General features: G+C 40.1%; 2 protein-coding genes across 2 annotated transcripts in view; one reads left to right on the top strand and one right to left on the bottom strand.

The window, feature by feature from the left end:
• Positions 1–8,617, top strand: part of LOC103462314 (uncharacterized) — a 44,858-nt gene extending 36,241 nt beyond the window's left edge. The window contains exons 34-46 of the mRNA XM_081604865.1: positions 446–618; positions 700–769; positions 1,661–1,782; positions 2,581–2,612; positions 2,699–2,867; positions 3,484–3,579; positions 4,059–4,099; positions 4,914–5,129; positions 5,251–5,352; positions 5,549–5,677; positions 6,779–6,818; positions 7,716–7,836; positions 8,283–8,617. Of these exons, the coding sequence (XP_081460991.1) occupies positions 446–618; positions 700–769; positions 1,661–1,782; positions 2,581–2,612; positions 2,699–2,867; positions 3,484–3,579; positions 4,059–4,099; positions 4,914–5,129; positions 5,251–5,352; positions 5,549–5,677; positions 6,779–6,818; positions 7,716–7,836; positions 8,283–8,484 (1,513 nt within the window). The 3' untranslated portion in view covers positions 8,485–8,617. The remainder of the gene's footprint in view (positions 1–445; positions 619–699; positions 770–1,660; positions 1,783–2,580; positions 2,613–2,698; positions 2,868–3,483; positions 3,580–4,058; positions 4,100–4,913; positions 5,130–5,250; positions 5,353–5,548; positions 5,678–6,778; positions 6,819–7,715; positions 7,837–8,282) is intronic.
• A 5,376-nt stretch (positions 8,618–13,993) lies between these two features.
• On the bottom strand, positions 13,994–20,497 carry tollip (toll interacting protein). Its single transcript, XM_008404954.2, has 6 exons — positions 20,318–20,497; positions 18,081–18,230; positions 17,642–17,824; positions 16,436–16,588; positions 15,009–15,093; positions 13,994–14,938 (listed from the first exon to the last, which is right to left on the bottom strand). Exons 1-6 carry the CDS (start codon positions 20,348–20,350, stop codon positions 14,715–14,717), a joined length of 828 nt encoding a protein of 275 aa, XP_008403176.1. The 5' UTR covers positions 20,351–20,497; the 3' UTR covers positions 13,994–14,714.
• Between the last annotated feature and the right edge of the window lie 639 nt (positions 20,498–21,136).

Genomic DNA, 21,136 nt, shown 5'->3' with positions numbered 1-21,136 from the left:
ACACTTCCATGTGGTCCCTATACTGTGTCACTAAACCTTAAGAGAGGCTTTGGGATGCAGTTCCATTCTTCCCCAGATGCTGAGTTGATCTTGGCAGCAGAAAACTTTAAGTTCCATGGTCAGGGACCCATCTTGCCGTAGCAGAGTCCTCTTTCAGAATAAATCCAAAGTTGAACTGGTGAATGTTCTTCATGAGCTCAGTTCTTTATCCATAGGTGAGCTTTGTCTATCCTCCATGTCCGCTGCAGCATCGTTGAGATGTTTCTTGGGTTGATAGGCAGATGTCGAATCAGAACCCCGGGTTGTGGATTATCGGATCTTGTTCCTTTCTAGAGCAGCGCGAAGTCTTCACCTGCTTATATTGAATTACAGTTTTAAGAAATTTGTGCCTGCAACTGTTTTAGCTATTTTCTGCTGTTCTAATATGCAACTATGGTCTTTCTAGTTTATTCACCCCATGCCACTCATTCATATCCCCTGCACCGTTTGTGAGCTCTTGCACCTATGGAATTTGTAATGGTGGTAATGACACGTGCTCCAGCCTGGAGGCGTATGCTGTTGAGTGTTCCAATGCAGGAGTCTGTATTGACTGGAGGAGTGACACCAACGGAATGTGTGGTGAGACATTTAGTCATTATCACATATATCATCTTTTGGAGATCTGGAATATATTAAAGTTAACATGATTATATTTTGTAGAGCACAGATGTCCAAACAACAAAGTGTACATGGCTTGTGGCCCGTCAGTAGAGCCCACATGCAATGACAGGTCCAGTAAACATTTTCTCACTCTACTACATTTGTATTATTTGTTGCAGGTTCCTTATTGTTCTTTGTAGATGGTAAAATTCAGAGATAAATAAACCCACACTTACACTTACTTAAACTTGCACAACAGCTACAAATCTCAGCATGTCCAATATAGGATTTCATTTTGCATCAGAAAGTAGTGCATAACTGTGAAGTGAAATAAAATGTCCAAGTCTTGCTTTTATTTCTCAATTGAATTTAAGTTTGGACTTTGACAGGACCATCCCAAAATTTGACCATGTTTTGATCTAATCATTTAGCAATGTCTCTTTTCAATCAATGATGAATTGAACAGAGCCTTACGAGATGCATTGTGTCCAAACGTTTTGTAACATAGACCAAAAATTGTTGTACTTGCAAGCCAAAAAAAAAGAACTAAGCTAAAAAGTAATTTTTTTGTCTTTTTTTGTAGGAAAATTATGTTATTCTCTACAGATCCAAAACTTCAAAAGGGTTTTACACGTTTGCTATATAAAAAGAAAGACATCTAATTTCCAAATTATTTTATCTCAGTTTAATGTATTGATTCTCTGGTATAAAAACAGGACTTGGGTCAATTTTTTTCAAATCATTTGCACCATTTGGTTTAATAAATTAGATAAAAGTTGATTTGGGTGCAGCAAAGTTTGCTTTTTGGTTAAAGTATCTAGATAAATGTAGTTCTACTTAGAAATGTTTGGTTGTAAAAATACTAACACTCTGTATTGTACTTAACATTTTCTATTGTAAGAAAAATTTGTCTGTAATTATTTTCCTACAAAATGTGAAAAAGTTCAAAGGGTGTGATGGGTGAAGATTAAAAATGTAATCAGACCCCAGCAGTGACCCACCTTTCCATTAATCCCATCAGATACAACAGGAAGTTTCAGGCAGATGTGACATCATCTGCCAACTACACACAGGAAGGCTGCTTCTGTCCTCAGGGCACCATGTTGTTCAACACAGTCTATGACACATGTGTTGCCTCCTGCGGTAAGATGATTGAGAAAAAAAGCTTGGAGTGAGTCTTCAGAGAATTTTAGGTTCAGACTGACTGAACAGTCTTAGTGTTTTGATGGGAGATCCATTTTTATCATCCTTTTCTCATAAAGTTCAGGAAATTACACATAAATTAACAGCTTTTAAAACACTTGTTTATACAACTTACTTTCTTATGATGTTGTAAAGGACTTTGTTTTTATGCTTTTTTTATGAACAAGGTTTTTATGAAGCACTTTGAACTCCCTTGCTGCTGAAATGTGCTCTATGATGAAACTTGATAGATAGATAGATAGATAGATAGATAGATAGATAGATAGATAGATAGATAGATAGATAGATAGATAGATAGATAGATAGATAGATAGATAGATAGATAGATAGATAGATAGATAGATAGATAGATAGATAGATAGATAGATAGATAGATAGATAGATAGATAGATAGATAGATAGATAGATAGATAGATAGATAGATAGATAGATAGATAGATAGATAGATAGATAGATAGATAGATAGATAGATAGATAGATAGATAGATTCCCTACTAGTTGAATAAAACAGCTGGTAATAGCTGTAGAAAATAGAGCTGAGAACACATTTTGTTCAAGTTACTGACTTATTTCAGAGTTTTGAAGAAATGAGCCAGTCAATGGAGCTCAGTCAGATATATTCCCCAGTTATTTTACTTGATTCCTCCGAGCTGGGCCCTGCCCTCACACCCAATAAAGCAGCAAATTATTTGTTAATCATAAATACTCTCTGTTCCCCTTTCTGTGGTTTGATTGCAGACTGTGTTGGACCAGATGGAAAACCCAAACAGGTGAAAACTGCGCCCAATCACATATCTACATGTACTCCATTAAATCATAACCGGTGGGTCTAAATGAGCTCATCTGTACCCACCAGCCAGGGGAAACATGGACCAGTGAATGCAGCAGCTGTGAGTGTGACCAGGACTCCATGAGTGTCCGCTGTGAGCCGGTCATCTGTCCTGAGGTCCAGAAGCCCAACTGCAGTGAGCCCGGCCAGCAGCTGACCAACTCAACCCAAGGCTGCTGCACCACGCATAGCTGTGGTCAGTTATGTTACATGATATCATGTAAACACATCACTGCTAACTGAACCTGGTAACCGATAAATAAGGCTGTAAGCTTAAACTTCCATTAATAAAAAAATATTGTATATAATAGAATCAATGATCACCTAAAACAGAGTTAATACTTAGTTAACTCCAAAATTATTCAAGATTTAGCTTCAATTTAATCATTTTGTTTTTACTGAAAAGTTTTTTTTCTGACTGGATGTGATATTACTATTTTGCAACAGAGTCCAGACGTAAACAGGGAGTCTGTGAAGAGATGAGGATGATATGAAGACCTGACTCATGTCTGTGTCCTGTTATCAGGAGTTTAAAATGCTAAATAACCTAATCTCTTTTCACTGTGTAGCCGTTGTGACCTCAATGATAAACTCTGATAATGATCCTGATGTTCTTTATGTTTTTGAGTTAGGTGCTGCTGTGAGCAGCTGATTGGTTGTTATTGTGAGCTCAGACTTCCTGGACAAGGTCCAGCAATAAGAGCAAACAATACGAATCAAAACTTCAGAACTTCTGCTTTGATACTTGTTGTTTGTGATGACAAAGTTTAATGCAGTTTTACAGCAGCATGTCTTGCCATTGCCTCCAATAGAATGCAACCTGAACCTGTGTGCTGGTCCTGTGGCCTGTCCTCTGGGCTTCCAGCTTCATGTGTCCAACAGGAGCTGCTGCCCATCCTACGAGTGTGGTGAGTGACTCCAGTCTGGACCAGTTACTGCATCAGTTCTGGATGCCGGGAGAGGATTTACCTCCTGAGTAACAAACAAAAAGGTCCAACATGATGAAAGACGTGACGAAGCAGGCAGCCCCGTTCTCCCTACAGTCTAACTACCTCCTGCTTTTCTTAACTTCCCTTATTAATGACAGTGAAATCTGCAGTGTATCTTCTATGTATTCAATGTTTGATTTAAATCAGTTTACAACCTGCTAACGATCTGATTCTTCACATGTTAAACCACAAAACTGATGCAACTAATTCATATTGAGGAAAGTAATTAAACATCTATGGTTTTTCATAAACTGTACGTATGTATATGAAGAACTTTGTTAAACATCAATGTTCATATAGTCGTTTTAAATACAGATTTCTGCTCACTTGAAATAGAACTGGATCATTTATTTTACATAATCATATTAAAACCCAACTTGTCTCCTTTCTGTCTCTAGTTCCTAAAGGTGTGTGTGTCTATGACATGACTGAGTTCAAGGTGAGGAAACTAATCTTATTGAATGATTAGGTCAGACTGTTCAGTTTGCTATCAAAGGATTTATTTTCTCTATTAAAACCTGACACGTTCTGTTCTGTTCATAACCATAATAAGCCTTTTCTTTTATTTCATCTTTACCACAAAAGAACGATGTACGGTGTCTCAGTCATGCCCACATCCACTCCTGCTGGCCTGTTTGGTTAGTTCCTTTAGGATCCACATTGAGCCTTAGCAATGCTGCTACTCTTCTTACAGTGGTTCCATCACTTCATTACATCACTAAAACAATTATTAGGAATTAAATAAACACAAGATTAAAAGACACGGAAGACAAAAAAAACTGCCTCACTTGTCAGCCTGTGACATGGTCACAACTAAAATGTTGTAATCTGAACTTTCAATTGAGATGATTTGGATCCTAAGGTTGTTTTAAGTCAATAATTAATAGATAAAATAGTATTTAGATTTTTTTTCACTTAAAACCAGAAAAATGTCTTATTAGCGAAAACAAATCAGCCAGTGAAACTATTTTATCTATATTCAAACATTATTGATGTTTATTTATCTTGGTAAAAAGCTACTTAGTTATTTGTGTCTTATGTCATGTATTTTACATATTTGCAGTAGAAACTAGATGGAAACACTTTGTACAATTTTGTGTTTTTGCTGTAGCATCCAATATCTTTTTACATTTTTTGGACTTTACCTGTCAGACTGTTCAAGCTCAGTCGCTGTAAAAAGAAGCAAATCTCTGGAAGAGCTTCTTTAGAGTTTAACACCTGAGGAAAGTAACTAAAGCTGTGTGGCTTTACAGCCTGGTGCCAAGATACCGACACCGCAGACAGTAACAGAAGCTCCACTGGAGGCATCAGGAGCTGCAGCGCCACCAGGGACAGGAGGAGATGGACAGGAGTCGTCTTTCATTCCTGCAGCCTGCCAGGAGTGTTACTGCGGCCTCGACACACACCCCACCACCAAACTCAATGTCATCACATGCAGACCTGTTGTCTGCCGCACAAACTGCTCTGAAGTAAGAGAATTCACCGAACATCACTCAGGATGCTGCTGCACGCATTATTATAGTGGATCTGGTACCAATCAAGCTCCTACAGGTTACCATGGATGTATTCATTCTGTCTGTCTGTCTGCAGGGGTTTGAGTATCAGCCTGCAGCAGGTCAGTGCTGTGGTTCATGTGTACAGAAAAGCTGCATTCTCACCACTTCTGGGAACAACACAGTCCACATCATTGAGGTCAGTAAACATACTGTGTTTACTGTACGTGCTGTGAAAATAAGAATTGACCTATTAATCACAGCAGTATGAAGCTATGTAGCCTTTAGCGGTACAGAGCAGATCTTTCATTCCTGACCTTACTGTACATGCTGTGTGTGTTTTAAACACGTTCAGGCCTGCTGCTTTTAGCTGACTGCTCTTCATTTCTACTCAGGTCAACAACACGTTTGTCCCACCTGGTGATAAGTGTGTGCAATACACATGTGAGGAGATCAGCGGACAGAGTGTGATGAAGGAAACAAGGACCAGTTGTCCTCCTTTCAACCCCCTGGACTGTGAACCTGTGAGTTCCTCAAATGTAGACAAAAATGTGGACATCAAAAACCCTAAACTAAACTCTCATGTTTGATTTAATTTGAAACTATGGTAAGATGGTGGCAAAGGAAGAAAAAGAGAAAAATCTTATTCAACAAAAGAAAACTTGGACTGATGGATTCCTTGTTGTAGACACAAAAAGACATACACAACATCTCACACTGCTTGGGACACTGAGTGTGTATGCTGTATTTATTTACATGACTTTCAGTTAGCAGTTGGCATTGCTTTTTGGGGTGAAGCCACTAAAGTTTGTGTGAGAGAATCATCACTTTTCCTTCTATTCTAAAACCTCAAACAAATTGAATATTAGGTGATTCTTCAATGTTTCTAGTCAGTCATCTCAGAAAATGAAACAGTCATTTTACAGAAATTTATTATACATAGAGTAAAGAATTTCAAGCTTTTATTTTTTGCACTTTAATGGATGACAGGTAAAACAAAAATCTGTTTCATAAAATCAAAATATCACATTACACCAAACAAAAGCAGATGTTTTAAGCACAAATGCCAAGTCTATACATTTCTATGCACTTGATTGTTCCTCTGGCATGAATTACTGCTTCAACGCAGCGTGACATGGAGGCCGTCAGCCTGTGTAGGTAATGTAGGCTCAGCATGTTCTAGCAAACTGAGGAAGATCATAAACCAGCAACACCTTTCATAACTGACCCAAACTGACCAGCTCATTGGAGGAGTTAAACTTCCAGAACCTTCCAATCACTTTGTGGTAATACTGCAGTTCTCACCACAATGTCAGATCCCAAGGTCAAATATTTTAACATTAATCAACTCAGTGTGCTGCAGAATAGTAAAGTGGAAGTGAAAGGATTTTAATGTGTAAAATAAAAGTCTTGCATGCATTCATGTTCAGCTTCTTTTACTGTTGAGCCCTTAAAACCTGAATCATGGAATCACCACAAAGCACAGTGATTGCTGTATTATGCAGTAGTGTTAATGCTTTTTCAAGAGACTGTGAATTAGCTAAACTGATCCAGATGGACATAAACTCCCCACCGCTTCCATAAAGCTCTGCTGCCCTCTGCTAACCCGCCTTGTTGTCCTGCAGGGAACTGAGACGACCGATGCCTCTGGCTGCTGCACAACCTGTAAGTTTCCACATCCTGCATGGAGGCACAGCTGCAACACAGAACACACAACACAGAACACACAGCATACAGCACACAACACAGAACACACAACACAGAACACACAGCATACAGCACACAACACAGAACACACAACATACAGCACACAACACAGAACACACAACATACAGCACACAACACAGAACACACAACATACAGCACACAACACAGAACACACAACATACAGCACACAACACAGAACACACAACATACAGCACACAACACAGAACACACAACACAGAACACACGGCACACAACACAGAACACACAGCACACAACACACGACACACAACACACAACACACGACACACAACACAGAACACACAGCACACAACACAGAACACACGGCACACAACACAGAACACACAACACAGAACACACAGCACACAACACAGAACACACGGCACACAACACAGAACACACAGCACACAACACAGAACACACAGCACACAACACAGAACACACAGCACACAACACAGAAGACACGGCACACAACACAGAACACACAGCACACAACACACAACACACGACACACAACACAGAACACACAGCACACAACACAGAAGACACGGCACACAACACAGAACACACAGCACACAACACACAACACACGACACACAACACAGAACACACAGCACACAACACAGAACACACAGCACACAACACAGAAGACACGGCACACAACACAGAACACACAGCACACAACACACAACACACGACACACAACACAGAACACACAGCACACAACACAGAAGACACGGCACACAACACAGAACACACAGCACACAACACAGAAGACACGGCACACAACACAGAACACACAACACACGGTGTATGACGAGCTGTGGTGTGTTCCAGGTCGGCTCCAGAGTGTCTGCCAGGTGGAGAGTCAGCAGATCATAGTTGAGGTGAACCACTGTGTCAGTGCTGCGCCGGTCAATGTTACATCATGTGTGGGACACTGCAGGAGCTCATCTATGTAAGAATGTTTGGCAATATTTCTGGAGTTCCTAATCTTACACTGATGCATAGAAGATGTTAGGCATGAAAACAGAGAAATGTTTTGTAAATACCTTAAGGTAAAATGAGAATAACTGCAGTTAGTTTGTGACTCCACTCTATGAATGGAAGGATTTTACATTGTATCTTGCAGAACCTGGATAACCAGACTTAACTGTTGAGTTTGCATTTTATTTGCATGTCTAAATGTATTTGTCATTTGTCAGCAAACTGAAATACTCTATACCCCTATCATGTCAAAATTTGTGAAAAATGTTTTTACTAAACAAACATCTATTCACATTCAAATGCTAAATTTAGTCTAAAGAACAAGTTTGGGGGAAGAGGAGCCATTTTAAATAGAGAACAGGTAGAAACCATGCGGTTAGAGGCTGACGCTGTCATTGTCTGTGTGAATTTCTGCAGGTACTCACCTGCAACAAACTCCATGACGCACCAATGTGAGTGTTGCCATGAAGCCACAACCAGCATGAAGCAGGTGGAGCTGATCTGTGCTGACGGCTCCACGCTGCAGCACAGCTACAGCCAGGTGGAAAGCTGCCGCTGCAGGATGGAGACATGCTCAGCGGGCGCCACAACCAGAGCCCAGCGCCGCAGGAGGCGCTGACCTGCTCCTCATTCAAACCACGGAACTACTTTTTCACACTTTATAGCACAATATGCTCTTCTTCAGAGTCTGTTAGAATTAAACTATGTCTGTATTTCTCACTGGTAAGAAATAAAATATGTCTGCAAAATAATGTTTTGTATGCAGAACCTTTGTGGCACATGGGGAACATTACTGAATGAAAACACAGTGAAGATTGGAGGAGCTCAGGCTCCTCCAGGGGGGGTGGGGCATCACTACAGGCTGATGTAGCTAAACAATCTAAATAAAATGTGTGAACCAGAAATTTAGCACACTGATTTATGCAGTTATAATGAAACAAAGAGATTTTTAAAATAGTTTTATTGAAGAAGCTGTTGTTGTATGCACTGTTCATATAATCACAGTGGTTGTAAATACAGTCATGGCCAAAAGTTTTGAGTATGACACAAATATGAAATTTTCACATGATCTGCTGCCCTCTGGTTTTCATGTGTGTATGTCAGATGTTTTCATCACATACAGAAATACTCACAATATGATTGCAATTGTAACAAAATCTTTTATTGACAGTTAGAATGACTTAATGCAGCAAGTCAATATTTGCAGTGTTGACCTCTCTTCTTCAGGACCTCTGCAATTCTCCCTGGCATGCTCTCAATCAACTTCTGGACCAAATCCTGACTGATAGCCGTCCATTCTTGCACAATCAATGCTTGCATTTTGTCAGAATTCCTAGGCTTTTGTTTGTCCACTCGTCTCTTGATGATTGACCACAAGTTTTCAATGGGATTAAGATCTGGGGAGTTTCCAGGCCATGGACCCAAAATCTCTGTTTTGTTCCCTGAGCCAGTTAGTTATCACCTTTGCTTTATGGCAAGGTGCTCCATCATGCTGGAAAAGGCTTTGTTCATCACCAAACTGCTCTTGGACGGTTGGGAGAAGTTGCTCTCGGAGGACATTCTGGTACCATTCTTTATTCATGGCTGTGTTTTTAGGCCAGACTGTGAGAGAGCCGACTCCCTTGGCTGAGAAGCAACCATGAATGGTTTGATGATGCTTTACAGTTGGCATGAGACAAGACTGGTGGTAGCGCTCACCTCATCTTCTCCCAACAAGCTGTTTTCCAGATGTCCCAAACAATCAGAAAGGGGATTCATCAGAGAAAATGACTTTACCCCAGTCCTCAGCAGTCCACTCCCTGTACCTTTTGCAGAATATCAGTCTGTCCCTGATGGTTTCCTGGAGAGAAGTGGCTTCTTTGCTGCCCTCCTTGAGACCAGGCCTTGCTCCAAGAGTCTCCGCCTCTCAGTGCGTGCAGATGCACTCACACCTGCCTGCTGCCATTCCTGAGCAAGCTCTGCACTGCTGGTAGCCCGATCCCGCAGCTGAAACACTTAAGAGACGGTCCTGGCGCTTGCTGGTCTTTCTTGGGCGCCCTGGAGGCTTTTTGGCAACAATGGAACCTCTCTCCTTGAAGTTTCTTGATGATGCGATAGATTGTTGACTGAGGTGCAATCTTTCTAGCTGCGATACTCTTCCCTGTTAGGTACAGTGGCCGACAAGTGCAAATATGCAGCAACAGAGAAAACATGCAAACAAAAAAAAAGACGCGCACAAATGAAACGCAGAAAACATAAAAATAGACGCAAACAAAAAGCAAATAAAATGCAGTAAAAAAAAAAGACGCAAACAAAAAAGAATACAACCACAAATGAAATGCAGCAAACAAAAAAGAGAGACGCAAAAAAAAGAAATGCAGCAAGACTTAGTTTTAATCAGTCAAACTACTGGGAAACAGTTTGCAAGCTCTTGACGAAGGGAAATAAAATTTAAAAACAGAACGAGCCGCCTTAAGATTAACTAGTGACAGTCAAACAGGGTCCTCAACGCAGATGTTTGTAAAAAATTAGGTGGCTTTGTCGTTTCCTGATCAAAACGCGACAAACGTAAATAAACAAATATGAAAATGTCTCTACTTTCTCTAAGAGCTCTTCAAAACATAATGGTATGAAGGAATATTGAAGAATACATTAAAAGGTCACTAAAATATATCCCACTTCAAAAGGAGACTGTACTAAACAGTCAGAATTTGTACTACCACCCAGCATGACGATCATTTTAAGTCTTTTCAGTCTTATGTTGACTGACATGCTCTGCAAACATATTAATAAATATAAACAGTTATAATATCATGCAAACTAATTCATTGCTCATTTTAATGGAAGCCACATTATTTCGTTTTCACTTTAAGACTTCACTCGGCTGCAGAAGCAAAGCTGTGCAATTTGGTAATCTGACAATATTCTCATAGTTAAAGTTTGTCTGGCAAACCTGTTAAACAACATTACCTCCAAAATGTTGGCAACAAGTGAATTATATTGTGTATTTTTGTAGACAATAAAATAAACTGGTCCAAAAAGTGAAACAGACGATGGCGCTGCTAACTAAACTCGTACCAGCGGTCACTGAGTTCAGAGCAGGCGCCGTTTTAACCACTAACCTATGACGTCAGCGGAGAGTCCGACGTTCCTGCCCGTCATTGATCGTCATCTAACGACACCCCGCGCTTTAGGAACAAACCTGGATTAACTGGTGACACTTTCAGAAACTCAGTTCGAGTGAAGATTTAACCTGTTTCTGATGGAAAAGTATATAAGACAATTATTTTTTCAGCGATGTCTCATATGGTTGAGAATTACGGTCACTTGATGAAAAGAATAAAGACGTTTAGTTAAATTACGAGAAAAAATATTAACAATAAGGAAGAAATGACACTGCCACATAGATCTGCGGTAGCCATGTCTTCTGTAAATGAGCTATGAAATAAAGTGTAACATTACAGAAACAGTTAAGATTTTGCTATAGTTTCTGTGGATACCTATTTGAAATATCACAATATTAGGAATGTGTGGAAAAACTACACAGCCAGTCGATCTTTTTAAACATTTCATTTTTAATCCCAAGGCTTTCAGGCATTAATCTTTGCTTTGAGATCTGGTCATGTCCAGTGGCGGAGCTAGACCTTTAAAGTTGGGGGGGCCAAGGGGGGGCCAGGACTGCCTCTGAGGGGGCAAAATTTAATATGTGTGTATATATATATATATATATATATATATATATATATATATATATATATATATATATATATATATATATATATATACACAACACAATATAACTCCAAGTAAATCAAACTTCTGTGAAATCAAACTGTCCACTTAGGAAGCAACACTGATTGACCCCACAAGGGTCCCCGTTGTCAATCAGTGTTGCTTCCTAAGTGGACAGTTTGATTTCACAGAAGTTTGATTTACTTGGAGTTATATTGTGTTGTTTTATTGTTCCCTTTATTTTTTTGAGCAGTGTATATAATTAAAAAAAATAACCAAACTGAATATTTGGTTATTTTTTAAGCCCCTCTGTCATTTGACATGTTATAATTAGCACCTTTGACTGGCGCACATGGAAACATGATAGACTTTACGCTAAAAGTTCATCGCAGAGGAAACTAAAATCAATCAAATAAAAGATCCTTTCTGAATATCATCTCATGGACACTGAACTAAATGCGTCTTTCTGACCGGGAGCTGACAGCGTGTTGAAGAGTTATGGACACCTTGGTTAGGAAGCTCTGCTTTGACAGGTAATTTGACAGGTAAAAATAGTTCTGGTCGGACCAGAATTATTTGCCTGATGGTGGCTCGGGCTTCTAATGAGTTTACATTTAATGAGTTTTGAGCACACAGAGAAAACCTAAAGAGAATGTTATGATCTACTTATTGTAGTTTAAATAGAGGAATAACAGCTGACTGTTGAGAGAGGAAAGAAATTAAAGTGCAGATCCGTTTGGCAGAAACAAGCGCAGAGCGCTGGGCAATAAATGCGCTTAAATGCTCCACCGTTAAACTCCAATTACTCACACACGAGATGACAAACGCCAAATATACAATATATAGTTACACTGCTTACGTTAATGGTGTTTTAAAAACAAAACCAGTAAAAACTTAACTGAGTTAATATGTCAGATTTCCTCCTCAGCCTCATCTTGATAAGAACAGAGAGCAGTCCGCTGGTTTCTGTCCAGACTGTGATCAGCTGACCACTTGGTGCGCAGACAGTTTCAACTTTACGCACAGAGAACATCGTGGAGCTCATTATCAATCATTATAAGAACAATATCTGTCAGAGAATCATCTCTGATCTGGACGCTTTAACGGACCAGAGACTTTGGAGCGTCTAGCGCAGCTGATCCGCTTCTGCTGGTTTTTCTCCCGCTGAGGGATCAGGAAACGATCAGAGTTCTGCCGTCTTCTAATCACGTCATTTCGTGAAATGTTACCTGATTTCAAAAACGTTCTTGCAGAGAAATAATAAATGTTTCGTTTGATGACTACAAATTGGAAATAAAATTATTTTTTTCTTTGACGGACAACGAAAAAACTCCAGCGCCACCTCTGCTCCAAACTACGAACATTGTCGGCCCCTCTTCGGTTTTTTTCTCTTTTTTGCGGAGGATCAATAAATAACTTATTGGTGTTTTACCATCACCACCAGGTATGAAGTGCTTTAGCCATCGAGTTGCACCACAGCGCAACAACTGAAACACCCAGGAGAAGAATTTCAGCTTGTTTTTACGAGTATAAAGGAGGCTGGTATCGCGCCTGATATAAATCTATTTATGTCACATGGACTTAAATAAAGTTTTATACATTTTCTTTCATATATTTATTATTGTTTTTCTTCTTTAGATATTAGGTTGACTTAGAATGATTCCAAATAATGTACAGGAATAACCTGGTGCCGTTACATGTCAATCATCAGGGGGGGCCAATCAGATGACAGGGGGGGCACTGGCCCCCCCTCTGGCTCCGCCACTGGTCATGCCACATTGAGATCTATTTCAATCTTCCTTTGACGAGTAAGTGAGGAGTGAGCGTCGCTCCTTCACCCTGACGTACTTATAGTGAGGTGCGGTATAGTCCGGAAAATATGATAGTAACCATGTTACATATCTAGTCAGTTTAGTTTCAAAACTGGGAATCCAGTTTTGAAACTAAACTAGTTATGAGACTTGCTTATACTTACACTAGTTTCCCAATATTCAGATCAGTAAACTCAGTGGCTTTTTCAAAGGTCAGCAAAAAATTATTTAGATCTGTTTTTACTTAAATTTGTTTTGTGTATTTGTTATTTCGTTGAAGTACTTTGTGATTTTTATCTTGAAATGTGCTATAAAAGTAAAAAGTTTTACTTTGATCCTGCAAGGAAAATTTATCTCTACTTGTACAAAATGAAGATGTTCTGTTACCTACAAAATCTCATCTCAAAAAGTTAGAACTACAACTTTAAAATCCTGGAGATTGTTTAACAGGTGCTGCTACATGGGTACTGGTATCCATGTATCCTTGTGTCTGTGGTGTGTGTTTGTGTGTCAGTCCTGTCAAACTGTGTTAAGTTCTATATGAAACTGATGAAGATAAAACTAATGATTGTTTCAACTTCAAATGAACAAAGAAAAACTTCAAAGTATTTTGGCCTCAGAAGCTTTATTGGCAAGCTAATCATGGAACAAAGCAACATCGTCACGCTGCATTTCAGACACTACGGTTCATTAACAAGCCACTGCACAGACACTTTTAGATTTTATATCAAAATAACTTTAAAATACTTTTCTTAGTGTTTTTAAAGATACATAGACAGTTGTGTAATATTTCATAATTTCCTTATGATGGATCATTTACCCCAAATTTTGTATTGTATAGATTTCTATATAATTTATAGATTTTTCATATAGCTGACATTTTATGGCTAAATGTGAAGGAGGAGCTGTACAACACAGAGACACAAACACTATTCAGCTAAAAATGCCAAAACAACCAGCAGATTGACTCGATCAGTGCAAATCGAACCCTGAAGTCGGCAAACCTTCAACAACTCAAACCAAACATCTACACACTCCACCGCCGAGTCCAACCTGTACACACCTGGCTGCTTCATCAATGCAGCAACTCAGAGTGTGCATCTACACAAACTCTTCTAGGCTAATTGAACTGAGAGGAAACGGACCTCTGACCAGCAGCCGGTGGATCAATCTCAGGGTTAAAGTTCTTTGGGAGAAGTGTGTGTACATGTGGAAAGCTGCAGTAGTCTCTCTGTGGGCGATAGCTGACTGGTCATGGCCTCCCTGCTGCATCATGCATGTATCTGTTGGAATGTCTGCTGCCCGCTGCGCCCTGCTGCAGCTGCAGCTACAGCTCCTCGGTCATCTGCAGGAGGGAGTTGATGGCGGCGTCCTTGTTGCCCTGCTGCGCCTCCAGCACCGTGCGGACCACCTCCTTGTCCAGGTTGGGAAACATGTCCTGAAGAGCCTGCAGATCCTCCTCACTGCACGCCGGGCCCTGGCCCCCCATAGCTGGCATGCTGCTTGGTACGGCCATGGGCACCACACCCTGGTTATAGACTCCTGGCACCCCTTAGGATACCAAACAAACAGTGAGGCAGCAGCCATTGTGTGTGTGTGTGTGTGCGTGTGTGTGTCTTACCTGCAATAGGCACATAGCCTACTCCTTCCTGATAGACAGAGGGCATTAGAACGACAGGCTGCGTCATCATTGCTGCTGGTAGGGACTGGAATAAAGAGACAATCACCATTAGAACAGACGGTTGCTATGGATACTTGTGATACTCATTGTAGTGAACTTGTTAGCTTTCTCACTCAATCTAAGCTCCATTATGTGGAAATAATGCAAGGCTGGTCTTTAGGCAGCAGCTTCTATTGGGTTTATGTTTATGCACCATCAGAGGAAGGAGTTATGATTTTATCACAGCAGCAAAATACAAACATCTGGAGTATCTAGAGCGACGCGTCACTGCTGGGCTTTCCTCAACGTGTTAGCACCGAGTGTGGGACTAGAAAATATCTATCACTATAGAAATGTGATGATCAATATCAATAAAAAATACGTCCAATAGAATGTTCAATAATTTTACTGAACTCCTGATCCAGAATCGCATGGCATTCTGGGAGATGCACGTAAAGGAAAGGGTCACTCTTTTTTTTTTACCTAGCAACAACCTGAATCTGCTGCGCAGCAGATTCACCACTGTGATCCCCAGAAGGCCCTGAAGCCCCCAGTAACAAATAGTGTTTACTGTTACTGGCATTAAACAACTCTTAGTACAGTGTGTGTGTGTGTGTGTGTGTGTGTGTGTGTGTGTGTGTGTGTGTGTGAGGGGGGGGGCAGAGTAAAGCCTGGTGGTCTACCCGGGAACCTGCAGTTACCTCAACTAAAAGTTCTATTTAAGTCCCATCAATAATACTGACAATGCTGTTGACTCAGTTTACTTGAGATCTTACAGAATCATTCATAGACTAGAAATATGTTTTGGCCAAAGATCTGAGCTGAAACATTCTGACTGTAACCATGGGAGCAGCAACTGCAACAACAGCAATTCATAAAACTATCTAAAATCAAAACTTTACCATGAAATATCAATACTGTCACAAAGTTTCCTGGAGTTCTAGTTAGTTAACCTATAGTATTGTTAGAGTAAATCTGTAGAACAGCAGGTTTATGTTTTATTCATCTTCTGTCAGATTTATAACAGACATGGAAATCATTCAGAATATCAACCAAGTCTTCAGACTTCTGACTATTACAGTTTCCTAAAATCTGATCTCAAGTCATAAGAAACAACAGTTAGTGCGTTACCTAAACATGCCTCCATCTCTAATACACATACACGCATACACACACACACACACACACACGCACAGACACACACACCGGTCACTACTGCTGATCTAGTTTAGATTTTATTTTAATTCCTGGAGAAGTTGGAAATAAAACTGTTAGCGTGGTTCACCTGTAACACTAACATCTTTATTTCATCATGTTGGATTAGAAAATGTGTGTCAGTTGTTAGACTGTGTGTGTGCGTGTGTGTGTGTGTGTGCGATTGCACTCACAGCAAATGACATGACCAGGTTAATCATGCCCTCTTTGTCGTCTCCCTGCCTCCCACTGAGGCTGAACCACTCGTCCACCACGTTCCCGTCCCTCAGGCCCTCAGGAATGGTGACGTGTGTCCAGGCGATCCTGTCATCCATGGAGAACGCTCTCTGCACACACACACACACACACCCACACACACACACAATCTTCTCAGACCAGTTCAGCCAATTTAGGATCTTTTCACTAGAACACACAGCTCCCATTTCAAATATTTATTCATATTTTCAGAGACAGACATTAAATAAATTTTGAAAACATAAACTTGAACTGTTTTATTTATTTAAACTGAATTTATTTGTTCAGATGGTTGAACTACAGTTCAGCCCATCAGCAGTGTCCACCTACAAGTTCCAGTTTCATCTCTGTACTTTAAGGTTTAGTTTTTTTGTTGGTTATTTTTCATCAATTCTTGGTTAATATTTGGATTGTATAGATGATTAACAATATACCACAGACCTAGACCGTCTAGACTCCAGATCAATAAATTAAGGATCTAATTTATTGTGCAGTGATCCACTTTTTTCAGTTTCGATACCAGAGGTTTAGTATCAGACGATACAGAAAATCAGCTGAATTGACTTCAAACATTTTTTTATATACTGATGTGCTGCCCCAGTACAGCACACGTAAATACACCGATAGATTCACAGGTTTGGTCAAGCATGTAAAAACAAGATAACTTTAATTTGTTCAGTCAGTGAAATAAGCAATATAACAGCAAATATATAATGTATAATAAGGAAACTAAAATTAATAAAAACATTTTGTTGACTGTCTTGGTCAAACAATAAATATAAACTGCAACAAACCTTTTTTCAAATTGTTCAGAAAGGCCAATTAGGCATTCTAAATATAATGCCAAATAAAGCATGATGTCACCAATACCTGATCCAGAATTGTTTTTAATTTTGGGACAGATTCAGATATTAATATTGGATCAGTGCATTGCTATAATAAAATCAACACAAAATATTTTCTTCAGGTAGATATTTTAAAAAATAGAGTAGTATTCATATGATCCAGGACTCCACAAAGCAGGAGTGCTGCTCTCTCCTGCTGCTAGCTCCACATTTGTGAAAAAAGATTACAGCTATAGGACTTTAGTTTGTCTTACAGGGGTGGATGCTCAGCTGTGCCCCCTGCTGGCCAAAGCTCCTCACCTCATCAAAGATCTCCAGGTAGAAGGAGTCGACCCCTGGTGGTACCGTACACTGGATCACTTTGTTCCAGCGTGGGTTCTTTGCTCCGTTATGAGCAGTCGGAGTCTCGTAGACCGCATAGCCCAGCCTGACCCTGCAGTACGGATCCATCCGGGTCATCCCGTAGTTTTTAGCCAGCTTGGCCTGCACAGGTAAACACATAGCAGCGTTAGTAAGGAAGTAAATACAAGCTGGCTTCAATAATTTAAAACTGTATAATGGAGTAAGTGTGTCCAATGGATGGGAAAAAACGGGTTCAAATCTATGATGAGGACATAACGCAAAACACTTTGATATGTTCAGCCTAATAAATGCAATTTACATGAAGAATAACAAATTGTAGAGACATTAACATACCCAGCTAAATACACTAAGTTGCCGCTTGAACAGTCCATCTTACCTGGACTACAGTGATGCTGAGGCGGCCCACGGTGTTCACCGAGCCTCCGTATTGCAGCTGGTGGGCCGTCTGGGCGTCCAGCTGGACCTGCTGCTGCTGCTGGGTGGGAGCGATACGCAGGAAGTCCTGCGGCAGCTCCCCAATATACACCTGGAGACACGACACACTGCTGAGGACGAGGCAAGGCCGGCACCAAACACGACTAACAAGAAGGCCTGGCACCAGAACTAATTCTGCTGGATGATAAATTGTCCAAAATTATTGCAATTTATGCCCCAGTTGATTTATTGGATTCAATTTCCTGCATTTTGGGAGATTGGTGATCAGCTGATACTTACATGTTAAGCCAATCTCATCTCCAATCTTATTTACAGCAGCAAAGGTCTAAAAATCAACCACTGTCCTTTTCTGCTCTCCCATGAGAGAGGTTTGACTGACCGACTGACACCACAAGGTCATGTCCACCACCCCACTGTTGCAAAGTCAGCTGTATTTAAAAACATTTCAATAAAAAAAAAATTAATTATAATCTGCCAAAATCACCAGGTTATGTTTTATAAAGATCTGTAATCGGCAATCGCCCAGAAAATCAGTGCACGCCTAGTGCAATAAATAACACTGTTGTTTTGTGATAAATTTAATATAATATAATGGTAATCACATTACAAATACACCCTCTGGTGTTGGTTGTTAGCTAGTATAACAATCCCTTAGTCACTTCACAATGTTAGGAAAGTTATCCTAGCCTGCTGCAATTACTCTGCTGCATTAAGCTGCTTGTCAACAACAATTTTACAACCTATTACATAGGGATGCTCTGATATAAAAATTCAATCAATATTGATAGCCAATATTAATACTGCTGTTACGTACTGTAGGAGCCATTTCTCCATTTTCAGTTAAATCTTAGAATTTAGATTATTTAGTTCATTTTTATTTGCTTATTTTCTAGTTGATTTATAATTATAATTTTGTTTAATTTTTTATTTAGAGTAAGTTCTTTGGTTAGTAATTCACTTAATTAGTTAATTTCAGCTGGGATGTGGGTGTTTCACAGTATAAATAGGTGAGCTTTAGGTAGCTTATTGTGCATGTGGGTGGCCATAAGTTTTTTTTTACCAGTCTATGGAGTCGGTCTACCAGTCTCAGTCTCAGTCATCAGTCTGTCAGTCAGTCAGAGAACAGGTGCCGGAGTCAGAGCAGGAGTAGCAGAATCCTGTGAAGCCTGTAACTTTTTGTCTGAAGAGTGGAATAAAACAAACAAAGAACTACATTTTGACTTTTTGGACTGCGTAAGCCAGAATCCACAATGCATGAGGTGACTATTTGAGTTGGATTTACCTTTTGTTTCGATCACCTTTAATTCTTGAGTTCTTTGATTTTTGAACTTTCGACAAATAGTCACTACCTGGGCGATAATGGACATTTACCAATATCATACTGATTATATTCCTTACACTTACGACGCTGTAAAAGAGATCACACCGACTTCATTATCTGCTTCAGTTGAATACTCCATAAACTTGCACTGCATCACACTTCCATGCTTTCCAAACAAGATTCTAAATTACATTTGCAGCATGTCTGTTGGTAAATGGAAATTTAAATGATGTGTCATGTTTAGTTGAACTAAATGTTGTTTGCCCAGCCCAGGGCACCACACAGGCTAGGAAAGCCCATGCCTGAGTCATCTGGAAGGTTGATGGTCAACAGCTCTTTAATGTATTTTATCCTGATTTTAACTTATGTTTAGCACATCCACTAGTCTGAATCTGTTGTGAGCAAGGAAACGCAGTGATTAAGGAATCTGAGCGCGGCTCAGCCTGAAAGCTAATCCATCATTGAGGTTAAAAACAAAAAGCAGACATGATGCGATTTGATGAATCCCTAAACGTGGTAGAAGAAAACCATTTGTCGGTGTGTCTGTGTGTCATGATGTGACCGCAGCAGCTCAGATCTGACAGGGAACTGAGCAGAGAAATGAGAAGCTGTCCAAGATGCGGAAAACATTCAACAAGAAGATGAAGCTAGCTCCGACAGGACAGAGGCTAGCTGACCAACAGCTAACTAGCGGGCAATTAGACGATAAATCCGAGTAAATTGAGTCTGTCAGAGGCTGAGGCTGAGCTGGGAGCCCGGCTGGCTGTCTGTCAGTCAGTGAGAGACGGAAATCATTACACAAGTTGCACCTAGCTGTCTGTCAGTCAGTCAGTCCTGGAGTTAACGCAGTCCGTTACCTGTCCCCGCTGGGTGCTGATGGTAGTCGCCATGTCGTTCCTCCAAGAACTGGACTCAGACACTGTCGAGTCGTGACGCTTCTTGAAACTATTTCAAAAGTGACTCATTAAAAACAACCGAGCTTGTTTTTGGCCTGAAACTGAGTCCGGAAATGTCTTGCTATTGAAGATAATGGTGCAGTGCTGCCCCTAGTGACCGGCGGTCTGCTTCCTGCTTGTTCTCGCTTTGTAGCGCAGTACCGCCGCTAACCAGCAGAGTGGGCCAGAATCAACTATTTTCCCCAGTCAAAAATGCAAAACAGAACAAATTTACTAAGTTCGTCTCCTGTAGCTATCTCTACAAAATACTTACCTCCTCCTTTTCAATGCAAATTGTAAGATGCTACTTTTATTTACTTTTAAAACCTGATAGAAAACATTGCTTATTAAACATCATCTTTCTATGGTGTATTCCTCACAATTTAGAACAACTTAGGTAAGTTTCAAATAAATCTTGTTCGGTCACCAAGCAAGATTTTTATATTAGATATTTTCTTAAATTTGTTTCTTTCAATCCCTTTTTCAATATGGACACTATTGGGTAATACAGACAGCTTCCTGTCACCCAGTGACGTTGCTACCAGAGTAACAATTTTTTTCATATGCTTCACACCATATCTACCATTTTCAGAGCCTGCATTGCCAGAGCATCTACTGCTTCATTGCCTGTATTCCCATCTGAGAAGGGATCCACATAAATCTCAGTTGGATGTTTCATTCCATGAAGTTATGTTCAGAATTCCAGCAAGCCTCTGGGGGAAGCTTGTGGGAAGAAACCCA

This window comes from Poecilia reticulata, chromosome 3 (genome assembly GCF_904066995.2).
Source record: "Poecilia reticulata chromosome 3, P_reticulata-male-v2, whole genome shotgun sequence".
In the NCBI taxonomy this organism is placed as follows: domain Eukaryota; kingdom Metazoa; phylum Chordata; class Actinopteri; order Cyprinodontiformes; family Poeciliidae; genus Poecilia; species Poecilia reticulata.
The sequence above is the reverse complement of the archived record's forward strand: the minus strand, read 5'-3'. Positions and strand labels throughout refer to the sequence as shown.